At 36.1% G+C, this 16880-nt stretch overlaps 1 protein-coding gene across 9 annotated transcripts in view; it reads left to right on the top strand.

Moving 5' to 3' along the window:
- Window positions 1-16880, top strand: part of cac (calcium voltage-gated channel subunit cacophony) — a 248158-nt gene that overhangs the window by 33511 nt on the left and 197767 nt on the right. For all 9 annotated transcript variants that reach the window (XM_083109913.1, XM_083109914.1, XM_083109912.1 and 6 more), the window contains exons 8-9: window positions 5444-5528; window positions 7501-7628. In XM_083109913.1, the coding sequence (XP_082966039.1) occupies window positions 5444-5528; window positions 7501-7628 (213 nt within the window). The remainder of the gene's footprint in view (window positions 1-5443; window positions 5529-7500; window positions 7629-16880) is intronic.

The raw sequence follows: 16880 nt of genomic DNA, 5'->3' as shown, positions 1-16880 counted from the left end.
AATTTCTGTGTAGACATATCAAAAAACCAAAACCCTAGTAATTTTAGGGCATCACTCGAGCAATAATTGTTAAATTTTAGTAATATTAGTGCATGGTGCACCATGGGAAAATTTTTGACATATTTTTATGATTTATAATGTGGTTGTTTGTGTGTGTATTTTGAGAGTATGCCTTTCACAATATACACCACAGGGTATGAGTCAATACTCATAACAGTGTCCAAATACTCTCCAGTTCCCACTGATAATAGTACTTTAACATTGTAAAAATAAAAATTTCATCAGTATTTTTATGAGTATTAGTTTATACATATTCCATTGCAATTATACTGCATAACTCTTCCAGAATTTGGCTTACAATCAGGGCCTGAAGTGGATAATGTTAGCTGGGGGGATGTTTGGTCGAGCCTTGGAATTAGCACTGGGGGATGCTATGCTTTGCAAACATTTTGTTCCCATGGGGATACCATCCCCCATGCTCCTCCCTTAATTCGAGTACTGTTTAAAATATTCGAAAAACATTATAATATACAGGGTTTCTATAAATTAGTTATACAAAAGTAACCGTTAATTGTGATGAAAGTGTATGTGTAACAGAAATGGTTCATACATCAATGAATACAGCATATCTTCAAGTTTATTGTCGCACGTTGTTAGTTTCAGATGCTGCCACTGGAGGCATGAGCATTTGTTTATATTACACAAGTACTGACTTGGATTGGTCGTGGTGGAACGACTCCATGGCCATCTCGTTCGCCTGATTGGCCCCATGGATTTCTCTATCCGGGGTTACAATAAAGAACGTGTGTTTGTTCCCCCTCTTCCTAGCAACGTCGATGAGGTGGCTACGGAATCATTCCACCACGACCAATCCAAGTCGGTACTTGTGTAAGATAAAAAAAACTCTCACGCCTCCAGTGGCGGCATCTGAAACTAACAACATGCGACAATAAACTTGAATTTATGCTGTATTCATTAATGTATAAACCATTTCTGTTACACACACACTTTCTTCACAATTAACGGTTACTTTTGTATAACTAATTTCTAGAAACCCTGTATGGAATACTGAAAAAAGCTGTCATTGAATTAGGAAATTCACTTTAGCTGTGAAGCTGTGGGAGTCCGGTCGGTTAGGTGTCTGACTTCCATATAGGAGACCCAAGTTCAGTTCCTGATCGGAAGTGAGAATTTTTTTATCTTGTCCCTGCATCAAGTGGTTTCTAATAAACTTTAGGGGTAAAGATAGCTTGCTGATCACATTATATCAAAAAATGGTCAAAATCGTGAATATATAGATAAACGCGCACCTTCATATCCATCTACGTATCTGCCTTCATGGTATGGTGCAATGAGCACAGGGCCAATCTCTGTGGCAGAGTAGTTAGCACAGCATGCTACGATGTCAGGGGTTTCGCGTTTGAATCCTGACCTGGGCGTGGATGCTATTTGTGAGTGTCCCATCAGATTCATTACTTCGTCACTCATCCTGATTATCATGATAAGAAGTGGTAGAAAAGTGATGCTACACATGCATTTTTTAAATCTATGAGCACAGGGAATTTAACCTTTTACGTATCCTTTACTGCTCGATGCTGTGACAAAATTTAGTAAAATTATGCATTTGTGTACTTTACTGGATACTCGGACTAAGCAAAAGTGTGGTATGGTATAGGGTGGCCCATAATTATGTATATGATGTTTCACAGACTGTGGTAAAGAAACTAGCAATTTTATTAACACCATCATAATGGAACATGAACATAAACACATTAATCTCAAACCTTACAAATTTTTAATCTCTGTTCTCCATGGCATGGTCCACCAATGCACCATCCAAATCAATACATGCCTGGAGACGAAGAGCAACGTTGTCACAAGCAGGTTGACAGAGCGTATCCTGTCTAACTCTTCTGTTATAGCTGCCCATAGCTCTGCCAAATTGCGTATTTGATGTTAATACACTTTGTCTTTGAAAAGACACCATAAGAAAAAGTCCGGTGTTATCAAATCGGGAGACCGAGCTGGCCACTCCACAGACCCACATCGACCGATACAGCGTTACGGGAATGTTTCGTTCAGCCACTCTCACACTGGTATGGCATAGTGTGGCGGTGCTCCATCTTGCTGCCACCACAGGTCATTAATGTCCGGTCGTGCAGACATTACTAATACTTTTCGTGAACCAATTGTTTTCGATACTGATATGACTGGTATTGGCCAATAGCAATACTTCCATATTGGCTCAGCCTTAATTTTTACTTACCAGCTCAGTGGCCGAGCACATTAAAGCTCGGCTGGATGTTGACCAATGTCAATGGCTGTTGTCTATATATTCTCAATAAATTAATAGGCTTATGTAGCCGTGAAACTATTGTGAATATCTACGTACGTAACACTGAAAGCAAATTGCATGAAGATTCACGTAAATGCTGTAGAAAAAACTCTAAGCGTAGGTAATTTTACAGACTTTAAAATATCATAGCGCTTTCTTAAAATTAGTGGAAATTTCAAAAACAGATACCCTGGCATTGGCCAAAGTGGTAAGACTTTAGATCTCTTCACTGAACTTCCAAGATTGAAATCCCAGCCTGCGCTAGTTCTTTGTTAGTGTCCTTTCATCACTCATCCTCATCATAGTCAAATGTGGCAAAAAGCAATGCTAAATAATACAAATACTAATTGTTACTGTATTTTATGTATAATATAGTGTTTTTAATAAGTACTAATAGTGTGCAAGCATTTTTAAAACTTGTAGATCATAAGTATTACCAAACAGGACTTATAAATGCAAGAGAGCAGCATATTCACACACAATATTAATTGTTTCAGAAAACTTCGAGTTAACTATGATTGAATTAGAGCTTGTTAAGATGCATAGTATGGTGTTCAGATATTATTAGCCTAGTTTTGTAGAGTCTCCTGATGGTCAACTGTTGTTGGTAGTGACTTGTGTATTTTATATTGCTTGTTGTAGGTTGGAGCAAGTAAATACATTACTGTAGTGTATTGTTTGTTAGCATTTTATATATTATTAAACTTTAATCTTTATCTCTTTTGTGTATATTTCTAGCTGGTAGAAAAATGGTTGTAAATAATGTATTGTAGTTGATACTTAAATTAAGGTAACATTAATATTATTATTGCAAATTTTGGTACAAGGGAATAGTGCAAAGCTGGGAAGAAGCTTCATGTATTAACACAAAGATTCAGGTGCATTTCAAAAGTAAAGGCAAATTGCTTATAAAAAAATAACAAAGGAAGTGTAACTAAAAAATATCAGTGGTTACAAACACACATACATATTCACTTCATTTTTGTACATAGTCACAATTTTTTCCCAAGCACTTTTGATATCATGGAACAAGCTTTTATGTACCCATTGTACAACCACTTTGGAGTTCAGCCAATCTAGCACTGCTGTTTTCAACACCTTACTTTCGTACACACAGTTTCTGATAACCCAATATGTCAGTAACACTTTGGGCCTTATCAATGGTACAGTTGTAGCATCATCGCCTTGTAATCAAGGGGTCCCAGGTTTGATACCCGGTGGAGGCACATAGTAGTTTGGATTTTACTTTATACTGTAGGCCCAGTCCAATTAGCCTTACTGCGTATAAAGTGGACGTAAAACACCAAATCAATCAATCAATCAGTAACACTTTGGGACAATGTAGTCTGTAACATTCCTAAAAATTCCATTGCAAGAGCACTAATTGAGAAGCAAACATTTTCTCACACTTTTACGTTCACATTCTCAACAAGGTCATCCATGTGAATCATAACCCTACCACTCTTCTCTTCACTGTGAACACGTATATGGCCTCCCCTAAACTCACAATGTCATTGCTGCTTTTGTTTCATTCATTGCTGTCTGGCCATACTTCTCCACCGGCAAGATTATTCTTACAGCCATCATTATTATTCACTGTATGCAAGGGCAAACTTGCAGTTACTGTGCAAGCGTGATATGACCACTGTTTCCAGCAAGAAAAGAGAATGTGGGTGATGCAATCAGCTGCTTGCCATGTAATTCCATCCTTGCATTGGCAATATGTGCAGCATTCTTCAACATATTGTCATCATCTGCATTCATTGCCAACTGTTTGTATCATCATGAAGGGTAAAACCATGCACAATGAAAATAGATGTAAGATTTAACATTGTTGAATTTTTTGACAATGAAGCAATGGAAGGAAGTTACAAATAAGACAACATGGGGTCTTTCGGGAACAAGCAAAAGGGAACATTTCATCTGCAGTCACTGTAACAGTAAACAAATGGTTATCCACTTTAGTTCATGACATGGTCATGTGATCTTTCTGTTCTTGGTACTACAGTCAAGGAAAAATTGCTGTTATTGAATCATTAAAACACACACTCAAATGCCTTTGATTTATATTCCTTTTCAGCAAACAAGCCAGATAATGGTGTAAATCAAAATGCAATATGTGATTCAAGGTTTTTTATTTTAGGATAGGGTGTAAGTTGTGGGAATTTATTGTTTTTTTAATATGTTCCTAAGAACAGCAATTTCCTGACTGAACAATTTACAATACATTCCATTCTTTGTGAATGGAAAGATGTGTATGCTGTAATGCAATGTGACCCATTAGCCCCATCAAGTTTGCTGCACTTTTTGACACTTGGTGCAGTGCAGGTGTATCGAGTGTCAGGGTGGTGCAAGGAAATGACGTTCAAACAACTAGACTGAAAATGGTGTTCAAATTCAGAAGATTCAACAAATGCCTGTCTGCTGCTTTAAATGGCCATGTGATTAGTTAGTATTCACCACACATACCAGTCTGGAAGGTAGTGCAGACACCAAATACACTACTTAACTCCAAATCAATAAACTAGATGACTCGGTGTTGCACCGTGTAACCAACTAGATGCTTCGGTCCGAAGAGAGTCAAAAAGTGTAGCGAACTAGATGGAGCTATTACTTCAGTTTTTCATGTGGAAATTACAGTGCAAACATTTGAAATGCACTACATGTTAGATTTGAAGGCATGTTACATGTTGGATATACATTACATGCTTTCTACATTAAAGATAGCACCACATTTCTTCAAATAACATCATACATGTGCACTTATATTTGTTTAATAATTGTGTTTCTTGCAGCAGAAATCGTTATAGTGTTCAAAACTTGTTCTTGTATTTTAATATTTTTTTTCCTCATCAATCTCTGTCAAATGCTGGAACTTACATGTTAACAAATACTGTAATTACGTTGTATTACATTGCAGGCACAAAGGTTATAATATGTAACTGATAACGTTTTAAAATGTTAAATGTTCATCTTGTGCTTGTGGAATGAATACCTGTCTGTTTCCATACATTGAGAACAATTATTCTTCATTTTATATACACACAGTCACACACAGAGTAGAACATATGTAACGTAACACATGTATATCTTTCATTGTACTTATAGGCTTTCCTCGTGCTTCCTATCTAAAGTCAAAAGTAGGATCTAAAGGATCTTGTGCAGAATTTTGGAGAAAAGAAAAAAGGTTGAGGTAAGTGATTGTGTTTGTTTTTCTCACAACATACAGGGAGAGTCAAAATTATGTCCCAAATTTCAAGAGGGTTTTTTTATTCAAATTTTGTGCAACAGAGGTAAACATGAGTACTACTGATAGAATAATGACTGGCAATAATACAAAAAAACAAAAGAAGCCAGTTACATGGCTTGACAAATAATTCATGAGAGTATTGAGATGTTGCTAGTTTAAGAAATATAGTACTTGTTATTATATGGGTTATTATAAAGTCACTGTATATTCCTGCTTAAACAAGTTTTATTACACAAAATGCACTATCTACTATGGATGGGACCGATTAATCGGTACTCTATCGGTATAGGCCGATATAGGCATATCGGTGTATCAGTTTATCGGTAAAATTACCGATTATTTTACCGATCCGATATATCGATATCTGATAATTTAGTGCAAAATTCTGCCATTTTGTTGTAATTTTTATGGATAATCTCCATGCCCTTATTTCTAAAAAAGTAAATGTCTAAATATGCAATTTCTTTTTCACTGCAGTCACCTTGAAACACACATTTATTAAGGAGGGCAATGAACCTTTCAGGTTCTTCAACGACCATTTCTAATTTTATATCGGATCGGTAGAATATCGGTTATTGGTATCGGTAAATATTATATCGTTACTTTATCGGTATCGGCCAAAATTTCATATCGGCCCATCCCTACTATCTACTGAAACACACATCAAAATAGGGCACAAAATAAGTATAACTCTGGTCTAGACACAGCTGTCAGTGATCCACACGCGTTATTAGTCACTTTGTTTTTCCAGTACAGTAGTTGTACAGTATGCCTACAACTCAGTTTCAGTACATTTCAGTTCACTGTAGAAGATAGTCAAAAACACAAGAATTTGTACACTGTATACAGTACAAATTTCCAGTATGACTAGTACACACAGTTGTAATGAATTCATTCTACATTTAAAAACAATTGGTTCCAAACTTACAATTGGATACAATTCACCAATTGGAAATTGTCCTGCATTTTCTATTGGTTTCAGTTGAGATTCAGATTGAATCCAATTAATTCCAATTGGCCATCCAATTGAATCCAGTTCATTCCAGTTGAAACCAATTCAATCCAATAGAAATTTCACTTGGAACCAATAGACATTTCCAGCTAGAACCCCTGAAGGGCCTAGGCCAATCTCCCAACTGCCAGTCTCCCTCCCTCCCTCCTACCTAGAGGTGTGGAGATCTTCAACCAGAATGGGGTGACGTGGGGTCAGCACGTCGATCCCTCAGCCATTATAGGAGATTTCCGAGACCGGGTTACGCTACTCACTCATAGCTCCCCAATTTCCTCACGATGGTGGGTTGCCAACGGTCCTATACACAGACAGAGAACCCAGAGACAACCCAGACAGACTTGAACTCATGCCATCCTGCAGTCGGAGTGCAAAGCGCAGCACCTTAGACTGCACGCCATGGAGGAGGACTGCTGGAAAATATAGCTAGTGTAGTCTCGGCACCTGAAGTCATAATCCATTGTTCCAGTTGTGTGATGTGGTGGATTTCCATCTTGTATTAAACTGCAGATATAAAACTTCAAAGGGGTCAGGTAGTATGGTCAGATGGCCCAAAGTGGTGGCAAGGTATGACCAAGCCATCTACTGGGTGAAATCCACATTTGTTCATTCATAATTTCTCGCAAACAGATAAGACACAATGTCTGTTCTTTCTTCTATTGTTAGCATTTTTCATATACTTTCTTTATAATCACCCTGTATATGTAATTTTGTTCTTTAAATATGCTTTTTTATAACATTTTTATTGTAATATCAGCAAAAACATTCTGTTACAGATTGTATATTGTGCTGAAAATATCATATATAAATCTTGTAGTTAATTATCCATATTCATGTAAACTGGAATATTTTAATATGAGTATTTGGATATGATTAGTTATTTATTAAAATGTTGCTCTGTTTCAGGTTCTGGATAAGACATACTGTTAAAACGCAGTGGTTTTACTGGTTTGTTATAGTGCTAGTGTTTTTCAATACTGTGTGCGTAGCAGTAGAACACTATAATCAGCCACACTGGCTCACATCATTTTTATGTAAGTATTTGTATTGCACCTTGCTATACTGTTGTAGCTTGTACTTTGTTACAACAGCTGTTTTGAGTATTTGGCTTTTATAACGTTACTGAAGTAAAATGTGCATCTCTGTAATGCCATAAATTTATATATTTTTTGGCAGAAAGTTACCAAAATAAGCATTGCAATTTTATTTTGCTTAAAATAGAAGAAACTTTTGCTAGAGGCTTGAAAATTTATATGATTTTAATATACTTTTTTTGAAGCATCTTATTTGATTATTGTTTGAAGATCAAGGCAATGCATTATCAGTCTCTTATAGTTTAAACTCTTTCAGGATAATGTGAATTACATTTCTTCATTTGTTGCACCTAGGTTGATAGTAGAGATAATGATAATGACCATGCTAGTATTGTAATCTGCACTTTGGTAGTACTCTAATTTGAGCTGAATCAATACCTCTTCTGATACTTTTACCAATGCTTGGACACCAAAACAATTTAAAGTTTTCAAAATGTGTGTACATGTTAAAATATAAATACATTCAATTGCAGAACTATAGCATTTCTCAATCCACAAGAATTTTGCTTTAAAATATTCACAAGTCCACACAAGGGACAAATTGAATATTATAACTTTTATTTAGTCAAGATATTCACTTGTTTATTCATACATTGTTGCTGCAAAATGAAAAATTGAGCATGGAATTTTGCAGGCTTGAAAGACACTGCTGGACTCATCATTTCAGTTCTGGGTTTGAGCCCTTGCATGGGTGTCTCGTTATCAGTCTCATGTAATCACGATTGTTCCTTACCATCGTGATTAGCCAAAACTGGCAGAAAAGCAATGTTAAATACCAGAAGCATATTGTCAATTATGATTGATTTGCTTTATTTTACTTCGCTTTTTGTGCTACTTTTGGCTAATTTGCAAAGATGGGGATGAGTGATGACATGATGAAATTGATGAATGGACACTAACAAACATCCATGCTCAGGCCAGGATTCGAACTCGGGACCCCTGGCTTAGTAGCGCGATGTGCTAACTACTACGCCATGGGGGCTCGCTTATTGGCAATTAATTCAAACTGATCAGAATTGGTCATGACTCAGCTCTAATTTTACTGCTTAGTAGTCATAGTCTTGAATATTCTACCCAGTTTTTTTTAAGGATTTTCACAGTTGGTTAGTCTAAGGTAGGGGGTGTGCACTTCCTTTATAGTCCTTCAGCAAATTGTCAAAATAGTACATTTGTTTAAGAACAGATGATAAAATCAATTAGATATTCTGGTACAAACTGACAAATGTTAACTTAATGTCATAGAATCGTGAATTCTTTGTGGGACCAGTTCATTCACAACACTGTCATTAATGCCAATGAAAGTTTTGCATATTCACATCAATTGCTGGGCTTAAGCAGCTCAAGCAGTTTTATCTTTCCCAAGCTTACGTTGTATGATGTAAAGATTGTTTATTTATATTATACTGTTGAGTATATACAGGGTGTATCATAAGTAATAGCGCAAACTGACACAGTTGAAACTGCACGATAATAGAAGCAAAAAAGTCTCAGTAAATATGGGTCTGCAAACGAGCCATTTTCGAGATAATTGCGAATGTGTGGTTACAAGCTGCCACTGACTTCATTGTTTCTAAACGTCATCCTACTTGTTAAAATGCTAATAATATGTGTGAATGTGCAGTTAGAAGCCGTCACTGATTGCATTTTGTAAACACCGAGTGCTTTACTCCTTGCGCATTCAGAGGTTTGCTCTTTGTTTACAAAACAGAACATATCCAAGAGGTGGTGTTGTAATCAAACAGAAAGGATACAATCACTACACAGTCTAATCATGCTGTGGGAGTCACATCAGTTGTGCTGTACTTCATAGTGAAAATGGAACCTTACAGCAACGAAGAGTATGCAGATATGAATTTCATGTATGGTTTGGCTAACGGCAATGCACGGGAGTCTGTAGGCTTGTACCAAGAGAAACACCATGCTCAAAGGCACCCCGAGAGTCGAACATTTACAAGTGTACATCAGTGCCTCAGAAAACATTATTATTATTATTATTATTATTATTATTATTACTATATTATTAGCATTTTACCAACTAGCATGACATTTACAAACAATGAAGTCAGTGGTGGCTTGTAACCACACATTTGCAATTATCTCGAAAATGGCTCGTTTGCAGACCCATATTTACTTAGACTTTTTTGCTTATATTATCGTGTAGTTTCAACTGTGTCAGTTTGCGCTATTACTTATGATACACCCTGTATAAATGGCTTGATGCTAGAATGTAGCCAAGGGTTAAACCTGAATGAAGTGTGCTTCCATTATAAGCACATTTCATAAAGTAAAGAAAACTGTTGTCCAACAAACTCTTTGAGGTCCAAGACCTGCCTAGCAGCTTTTCAGTGATAGAATCAGTGAAACGGTACATTGAGTCCTATCGCCACTGTTTTCTGTTTTTTGAGATTGGAGCTCACTACTATTCAAATAGCTCCCCAGCCCTCACCATAATGGGGCATCCACAATGGTCACCTTTTAATCAAAGGGTCCTGGGTTGGATACCCACTGAAGGCACATAGTGGTTCAGATCCCACTTTAAACTGTAGGTACAGTCCCGATTAGCCTATCTGTGCATAAAGTGGACTTAAAACGAAAAATATAAGTCCAAACTCAAATTCAATAGTGAAGATGCATTATGATTATGTGCCTTTACCTTCTTTAAATCTCAATTTACTTACATGGCCTGCTAACTGAATATCTTATCAACTGAATATTCACCTGTGTCTAAACTAAGTACCAGATTTAGAATGTGGGACAATTATATTGATATATAAACATATTTATAGTGTCAGAACATTTAGAAAGTAAATTTAATACTATTTACAATTATTAATACAATTTACTCTACAATGCCAACAGCTACATGATACTATTTGAAGATTTAATAACTGCAGCCCTTGCAAAGGAAAGAGACTAACCCTATGAACTAGATTTGATGAAAATGCTAATTTTGTGTACATTGTGAATGTGATTTTGGTTCACTTTGAATCATTCAGTAGATATGGCAGTTTGAAACACTATGTGCAGGCAAATTTACTTGCTACCTTCCGTTTCGTATTTATTCGTCATGAATATTTCAGCACTTTATAAATGTGAAAAAGGTTATATTATTAAAAAGTTTGTATTGCACTACTAAGTTCTGCACTAAAAAAATCTTATGGATCTGCACTATTGTAGATAGTAATGAATAAGGTAAGTTATTTTTCAGTTATCCAAGATTTTAGCATTTGCAGAAGACAACTTACATGAAACATGTAACAGTTCTTTTCTTAAATTTTATAATTTTAAGCTTGTAAACATATATGTCTAGCTGTGCTTTACTCGTCAGCATAATGATAAAATAATTATGTTTGCAATGTTTATGGACTGATTAAGTTACACAGTTATTTTCACTGTTGTTATTCAGCAGTTGTGTCTAAATGTTTCTAAATTTTTATAACATACATCCGCACGTGTACAGAAATTGAAGGAAATGTATGCTTTTAGATTGCTGACAAACTTCCTTGTTCTAAAACTTTCCTCTCTTATTTAAAATGTAATTTTGCTCTGAAGTGGTGGAGGGGGAAGCTTGCGTTTCCAGAAGCTTTCCTGATTCATGAAACCTCGTGTAATTGTGAGAGTGATATGAACGTTTGTCAAGAATGAACAAGAATTTGTGTGTGTTTTTGGTGTGGTGCCATGTGTCAACGCAGTGTGTGTTTACGTTTTGTGTGCCTTACGCATGGATATTTACCTTCAAAAGTCTTAGAAATATGAATTGCTACAATGGACCATCGCCCAGAAAGGTAAAGTACTTTTACAATTTATTCTGTTTTATGTGTTTATTGTGTGCACAGTAGGAAGTGAAATTCTTTTATCTAAAGCATGCTTCTTTTTCTGCTTGTATATCAAAGCTGCATGTAATTCAAATATATCTGTGTGTGTGTTTTCCTTGTGCGGTTGTTCTATGTGTGTGTGTGTTTACAAGGTCTGTTCAGGAATATTACATACTAAATTTATTGGGGGGAGAAAACAAATGACATGCACAAACTGGCAATAGAGACAAAGGAAGTGGCAATGTGTAGTCATGTATTTATGGTCAAAAAAGATCGTTTTGGGACAAAAACTGGCCACATTTTGGAATCAAAAGTGATATATTAAATGGCATTTTGATGTTACAATGGTGAATATAACCATAAATTTCATTCAAAACTACACTTATTACACAAAATAAACATATCCCTTCTAATAGCACATTTACGTAGTTATCGAAGTATTAAGTTTATTCCTGCTTAAAGGAGTCCATTTTTGTTTCTCAAATATTTACACCAGAATTAATGAATTTTCCATGAGTTGCATAACTCACAAGATAATCCAGACTCTTAGAAAGTGTCGCTACAGTAAATAAACTCTAAATTTCATGTTTGAGTTTATTCCACATTTTGCCATTCATTTTACATCATTTCATAACAAAACATGTTAGGAGAATGCACTTCACACCTTTTAAAAACATGAAAATTGAACATTACAGTGTATTATTTCACATTTCGTGTTTCGGCCAAAATAGAAATATGAATGCCTGTAGCCATGCCACAATGCCCAGATTGTGAAGATTTTTTAGGAAGCAAAGGATATCATCCTTCCTATTCACCAGATCTAACCTCCTTGTGAATTCCTTCAGTTTTCACAACTCAAAAACACCCAAAGGAAAGAGTTTTCAGAAGATAAAGGACCTTAAGGAAAAAAATATGAGACAGCTGAAGACCAAGAATACTCCAACAATCCGAGACTCTTTGGAGTCTGTGCATAGCTGCAGAAGAGAACTTTTAAGGAATATTACTTTATAAGAATTAGTCTGCAATATTTCTGAATGATCCTCGTATGTGTAAAATTCCTAATTAGTGGTCAATGTATCTCGAATTAAAGTGTAGCATGTTTTTTTTTTTGTAAAAATCTGCTGAAATAGAGGGAAGGTTAGAACCCCCTCCACCTTTCAAATATCACATGTCTGTTCTCTCATCTTGTAATTATTGGACATTACCAACATCATTTCACTCTCAGAAAGCATCCTGAACAAAATGAGGGTCACACGTATACACATTGCCTGCAATAAGAATACATTAAAGTGATTTTTATGCAGAACCCACATTTGCTGAATCTTGCTTTGGGAACATCTGTGATGTCTCTCGCAGTGTCATTTTGAAGGCTTAACAAGGGATTTCTATGGTTTACCTCAAATTTGAAAGATGCATTATAGCACAACTGAATCTAATAATAATAAAAAAGGTAATAATTGGAACAGCACTTGTGTTTTTTCCAGTTCTGATAGATTGCCCGCAATTATTATCCTATTGTTGATAAGCTTTTTATTCTTAAAATTAATTTTTAACCATACTGTATGTAAAAACTAAAGATGGGACAAGTTAATCAATATCCTATTGCCAATAATATTACCCATCCAATATATATGAAAATAATCTGTAATTGACTGCATAATTCTTCAACTTTTTTTTTATGTATATAAGAATATACTTCATGTGTAATATTTTTATAAAGTAAATTTTTAAACATGCAGTTTACTTTTGTAAGACTTATCCTACTGTAGTCTGCGTTAATTATGAAGCTGAATGAACTTTTCAGGTTCTTCATGAATTGTTTGCTAATTAATATCAGGTTGCTAGAATGCTGGTTAATGGTAAATTTTATATTGGCACTTAGTCAGTTTTAGTTAAAGATTTCAAGTCAGGACAACCCAAATGAAAACAACAATGTTCTTAAAAGTTCACCTATTCTTCTGTCGATGTTTTATTCTGGTTCATCAGAATGTTTCAAGCTTATACCACCAATAAACACACATCCTTGCATCGCTAGTTACTGTACACTAATAAATAGGGAATGGATTTTAAGGTGCAGCATCTTTCCAAAAATATGGCTGTTTTCATACCGATCGTTTGAGATATGTATTTTAGGACATGAAATCAAGTAAAATGAACACCCTTTGTTGCACAGTTTTGCATCTTTTCGTGATATTAGGACATTTACCCCTTCTTACCCCTCTTTGATGCTTCAGCACCTTTTTCATTCCTTTTCTTTCATGGTTTGTAAAAAAATTTGATGTAAAAAATAATTATTTTCACCCTTGAGCAGCTACATAAAATTCTATAGTCTCATTTTGTAGAGCAGAACTAGAGCTCTAAAATAGTATTGCAGCCCTAATAGTTCCCAAGATAATACAGGGCTACTACAAAAGAAATAAATTCTTTCAATGCTCTATAAATCCAAAACTATTTATGTTATCAGGAAACACTTTTCACTGTTTCATAAAGTAATTCTATAAGTTTTGTTTCGGGAATTCACAGATGTTCAATATGTGCTCCTTGTGTCACACGGCACACATCAAGACGATACGTAATCAAATTCAACCCAAACCCAGTGTACCTGCGTCTACACTTTTCACAGCTGTCATGATGCATTGTTTCAACTCATCTATATCATTAGGAAGTGGGGGGACGTACACCTTGTCTTTGACAAATCCCCCCCAAAAAAAAGATGCATGGTGTGAGATCAGGGCTCCGTGGTGGCCACTGTGCAAGAGTGCGGTTGTCGTCTGTTGCATGACAGATCCAACGCTGTGGAAGGGTTTCATCCAGAAAAGTCCTAACACCTCGGTGCCAGTGAGGTGGTGCTCCATCCTGTTGAAAGATGAAGTTTCACCCGTCCTGATGCAGTGGAGGCATCAACCAATTCATTAGCATTTGGTGATATGCAACTCCTGTTACCGTGTCTTCTTCAAAGAAGAAGGGTCCATAAACCTTCATGCAGGATAGAGCACAGAACACATTCACTTTTAGAGAATCCCGCACATGTTCAACCGTCACCCTCAGATGGTCAGTCCCCCATATTCGGAGGTTTTGTTTATTCACTTTGCCACTCACGTGAAAAGTTGATTCGTCACTGAAAATTATCCGCTCGATGAAGCCATTTTTTTTCTTCATTACGTTCCTGCATTTCAATGCAGAAATCTCGACGTTTAAGCTTGTCATCTTCCTTTAGATGCTGTAATAACTGCAATCTGTGAGGTATTATTTTCAGTCTCTTCCATAAAATTTTCCACACAGTTTGTTGTGGCTTTTGTAGTTCCAAACTTGCCCTTGCTGTGGACTTTTGAGGACTTCACTGGAAAACAGCACGGACACTACCCACTTTTTCATCTGACATGGTGGGTCTTCCCAGACTTTTACCTTTACATAAACACCCTGTTGTTTCAAATTTTCTGTACCAATCGTAGATCTACTATCTAGTAGGTGCTGGTTTTCCGACAGTAACGGAGTTTGTTTTGGCTAGTTCAAGAACACAATATGATTTTTCAACAACGTTTGCAGCCATCTTAGCAATTGTTGCGCTGGAAAAACAATCAGCAGCAACAACAAACACCAACAATCTGTCTTATCGAAACTTCCACAGTTCCTCAACCTAACTGCAAATTTCATGTCTATGTTACGAATAGTTTTTGTTTTATACAACATTGTAAGTCCCTACTACGAGGGTTGTTCAAAAAATAAGTTTCCCTATGTTTTAATATTTTTATTTGGTAATATATATATGCAAACTCTACATGTCTAGATAAGTACTACTTATCAACATAATCGCCTTGCACATTGAGGCATTTGTCCCAACTCTGCACCAGTTTATCAAAGCCCTGTGCAAGAAAGTTTGGGCTCAGGCCTTGCAACACTTCTCCTCTCAAGGCTTCATGGATGATTCTGTAAGCGGTCCCAAGAGAAATGTTCAACTTGTTGGCTACCTCATGAACCTTGATTCTTCTGTTCCCCTGGATAAGTTCATCCACTTTCGCAATGTTCTCATCAGTGGAGCCAGTTGAGGGACGACCGGATCAAACTTCATCAAAAATCCCCACTCTGCCTTTGGTGAACATGTTGCACCACCTTCTGACCATCTGCACAGACATTACAGCATCACCGTACACAGCAACCAGCTTCCTGTGGATGTCAGTGGATGTCGAGCCATTTGCCCATTCGTACCGAATCACAGCATGCACTTCTTCTTGACACCAGCTGTCCAATACACGTGCACCGGCCATGTTGCCCTCCTCTCGAATGGCGTGAGCCGAACGTTTCACAATGTTCCATCATTTCCTTCCCCTCTGCACATGCACCTTCACGTCTGTGGGAAAAATGCCTATCGTTCCTTGAAGGCGATAGATAGGGCTCGTCAAACATGTGCATAGTGTTACTAAATTATTTTTGTAACACATTTTATAGTACAGGGGTACTTATTTATTAAACAACCCTCGTAATAACATATGATTCACTTTGTCTTCTCCCTAGGTTTCACCTATGACAACTGGTTTTCCACCTTGCTGCACCTGCTATGAGGAGAAATGAACAGGTGGGACCTCGCAGCACATGAAATTGTCATAGGATGAAATTCATAGAAAGAGGGCAAACTGAATCATAGTATGTTAGGGTTGAGTGACAAGTCATGTAAAATTTGTGTGTATATTGATAATGTATGCTTGAAAATGTTACAAGGAACTAAAACGAAACATCGCTAAAAGAATACCATATTTCCCCACAGTATCATTGCAGATTTTATGCTCTTTTTTGGAGAATAAAAGTGGAGTGCAACCATTAAGTAAAGCTTTTTTTTTAAACGTTACCAGTATTACTTAAAAAATATTTTATTACTAAACTGTCTTTGGTACAAGATTAGTAGCATGGAATACTCGTGAATGGCATTAAAATCAAAGCATCTCTTTTCTTCATGACAGTTTAGCAAACATTTTTTCAGTCTGAAAAAAGTTAACATATTACCAGGTAGTTATTAAGTTTTTCATTATAGTCGAAATATTGCATCTGTGAAAATTTACTACAGTATTGTGAAGTACAGACTTACAAGATTCTGCCCACTATCATTGGTTTTGTTATCTGATGTGATGATTACATGATGAAATGTTATAATCCAATTTTTGGACTGCATAAACAAGGTGCGATGATTATGTAGTGGCGACAATTATGCAGTGAAATATGTTAAAAATGAAAAAAAAATATTGTTATTTTGACCTAATGACAACAATAATATATTTGAAAAATTAAATGTATTTTTTCAGAGCTTATACAATAATATATATCAAGTGCTGAAATGTATATTATTGGCAATTTCTATTCTAGCTTTCAAGTTAGGGTAAAATGA

Source organism: Lepisma saccharinum, chromosome 23 (genome assembly GCF_977018435.1).
Source record: "Lepisma saccharinum chromosome 23, izLepSacc3.1, whole genome shotgun sequence".
NCBI classification, from domain to species: Eukaryota; Metazoa; Arthropoda; class Insecta; order Zygentoma; family Lepismatidae; genus Lepisma; species Lepisma saccharinum.
Note: the sequence above shows the minus strand (reverse complement) of the source record. Positions and strands in the feature narration are given on the sequence as shown.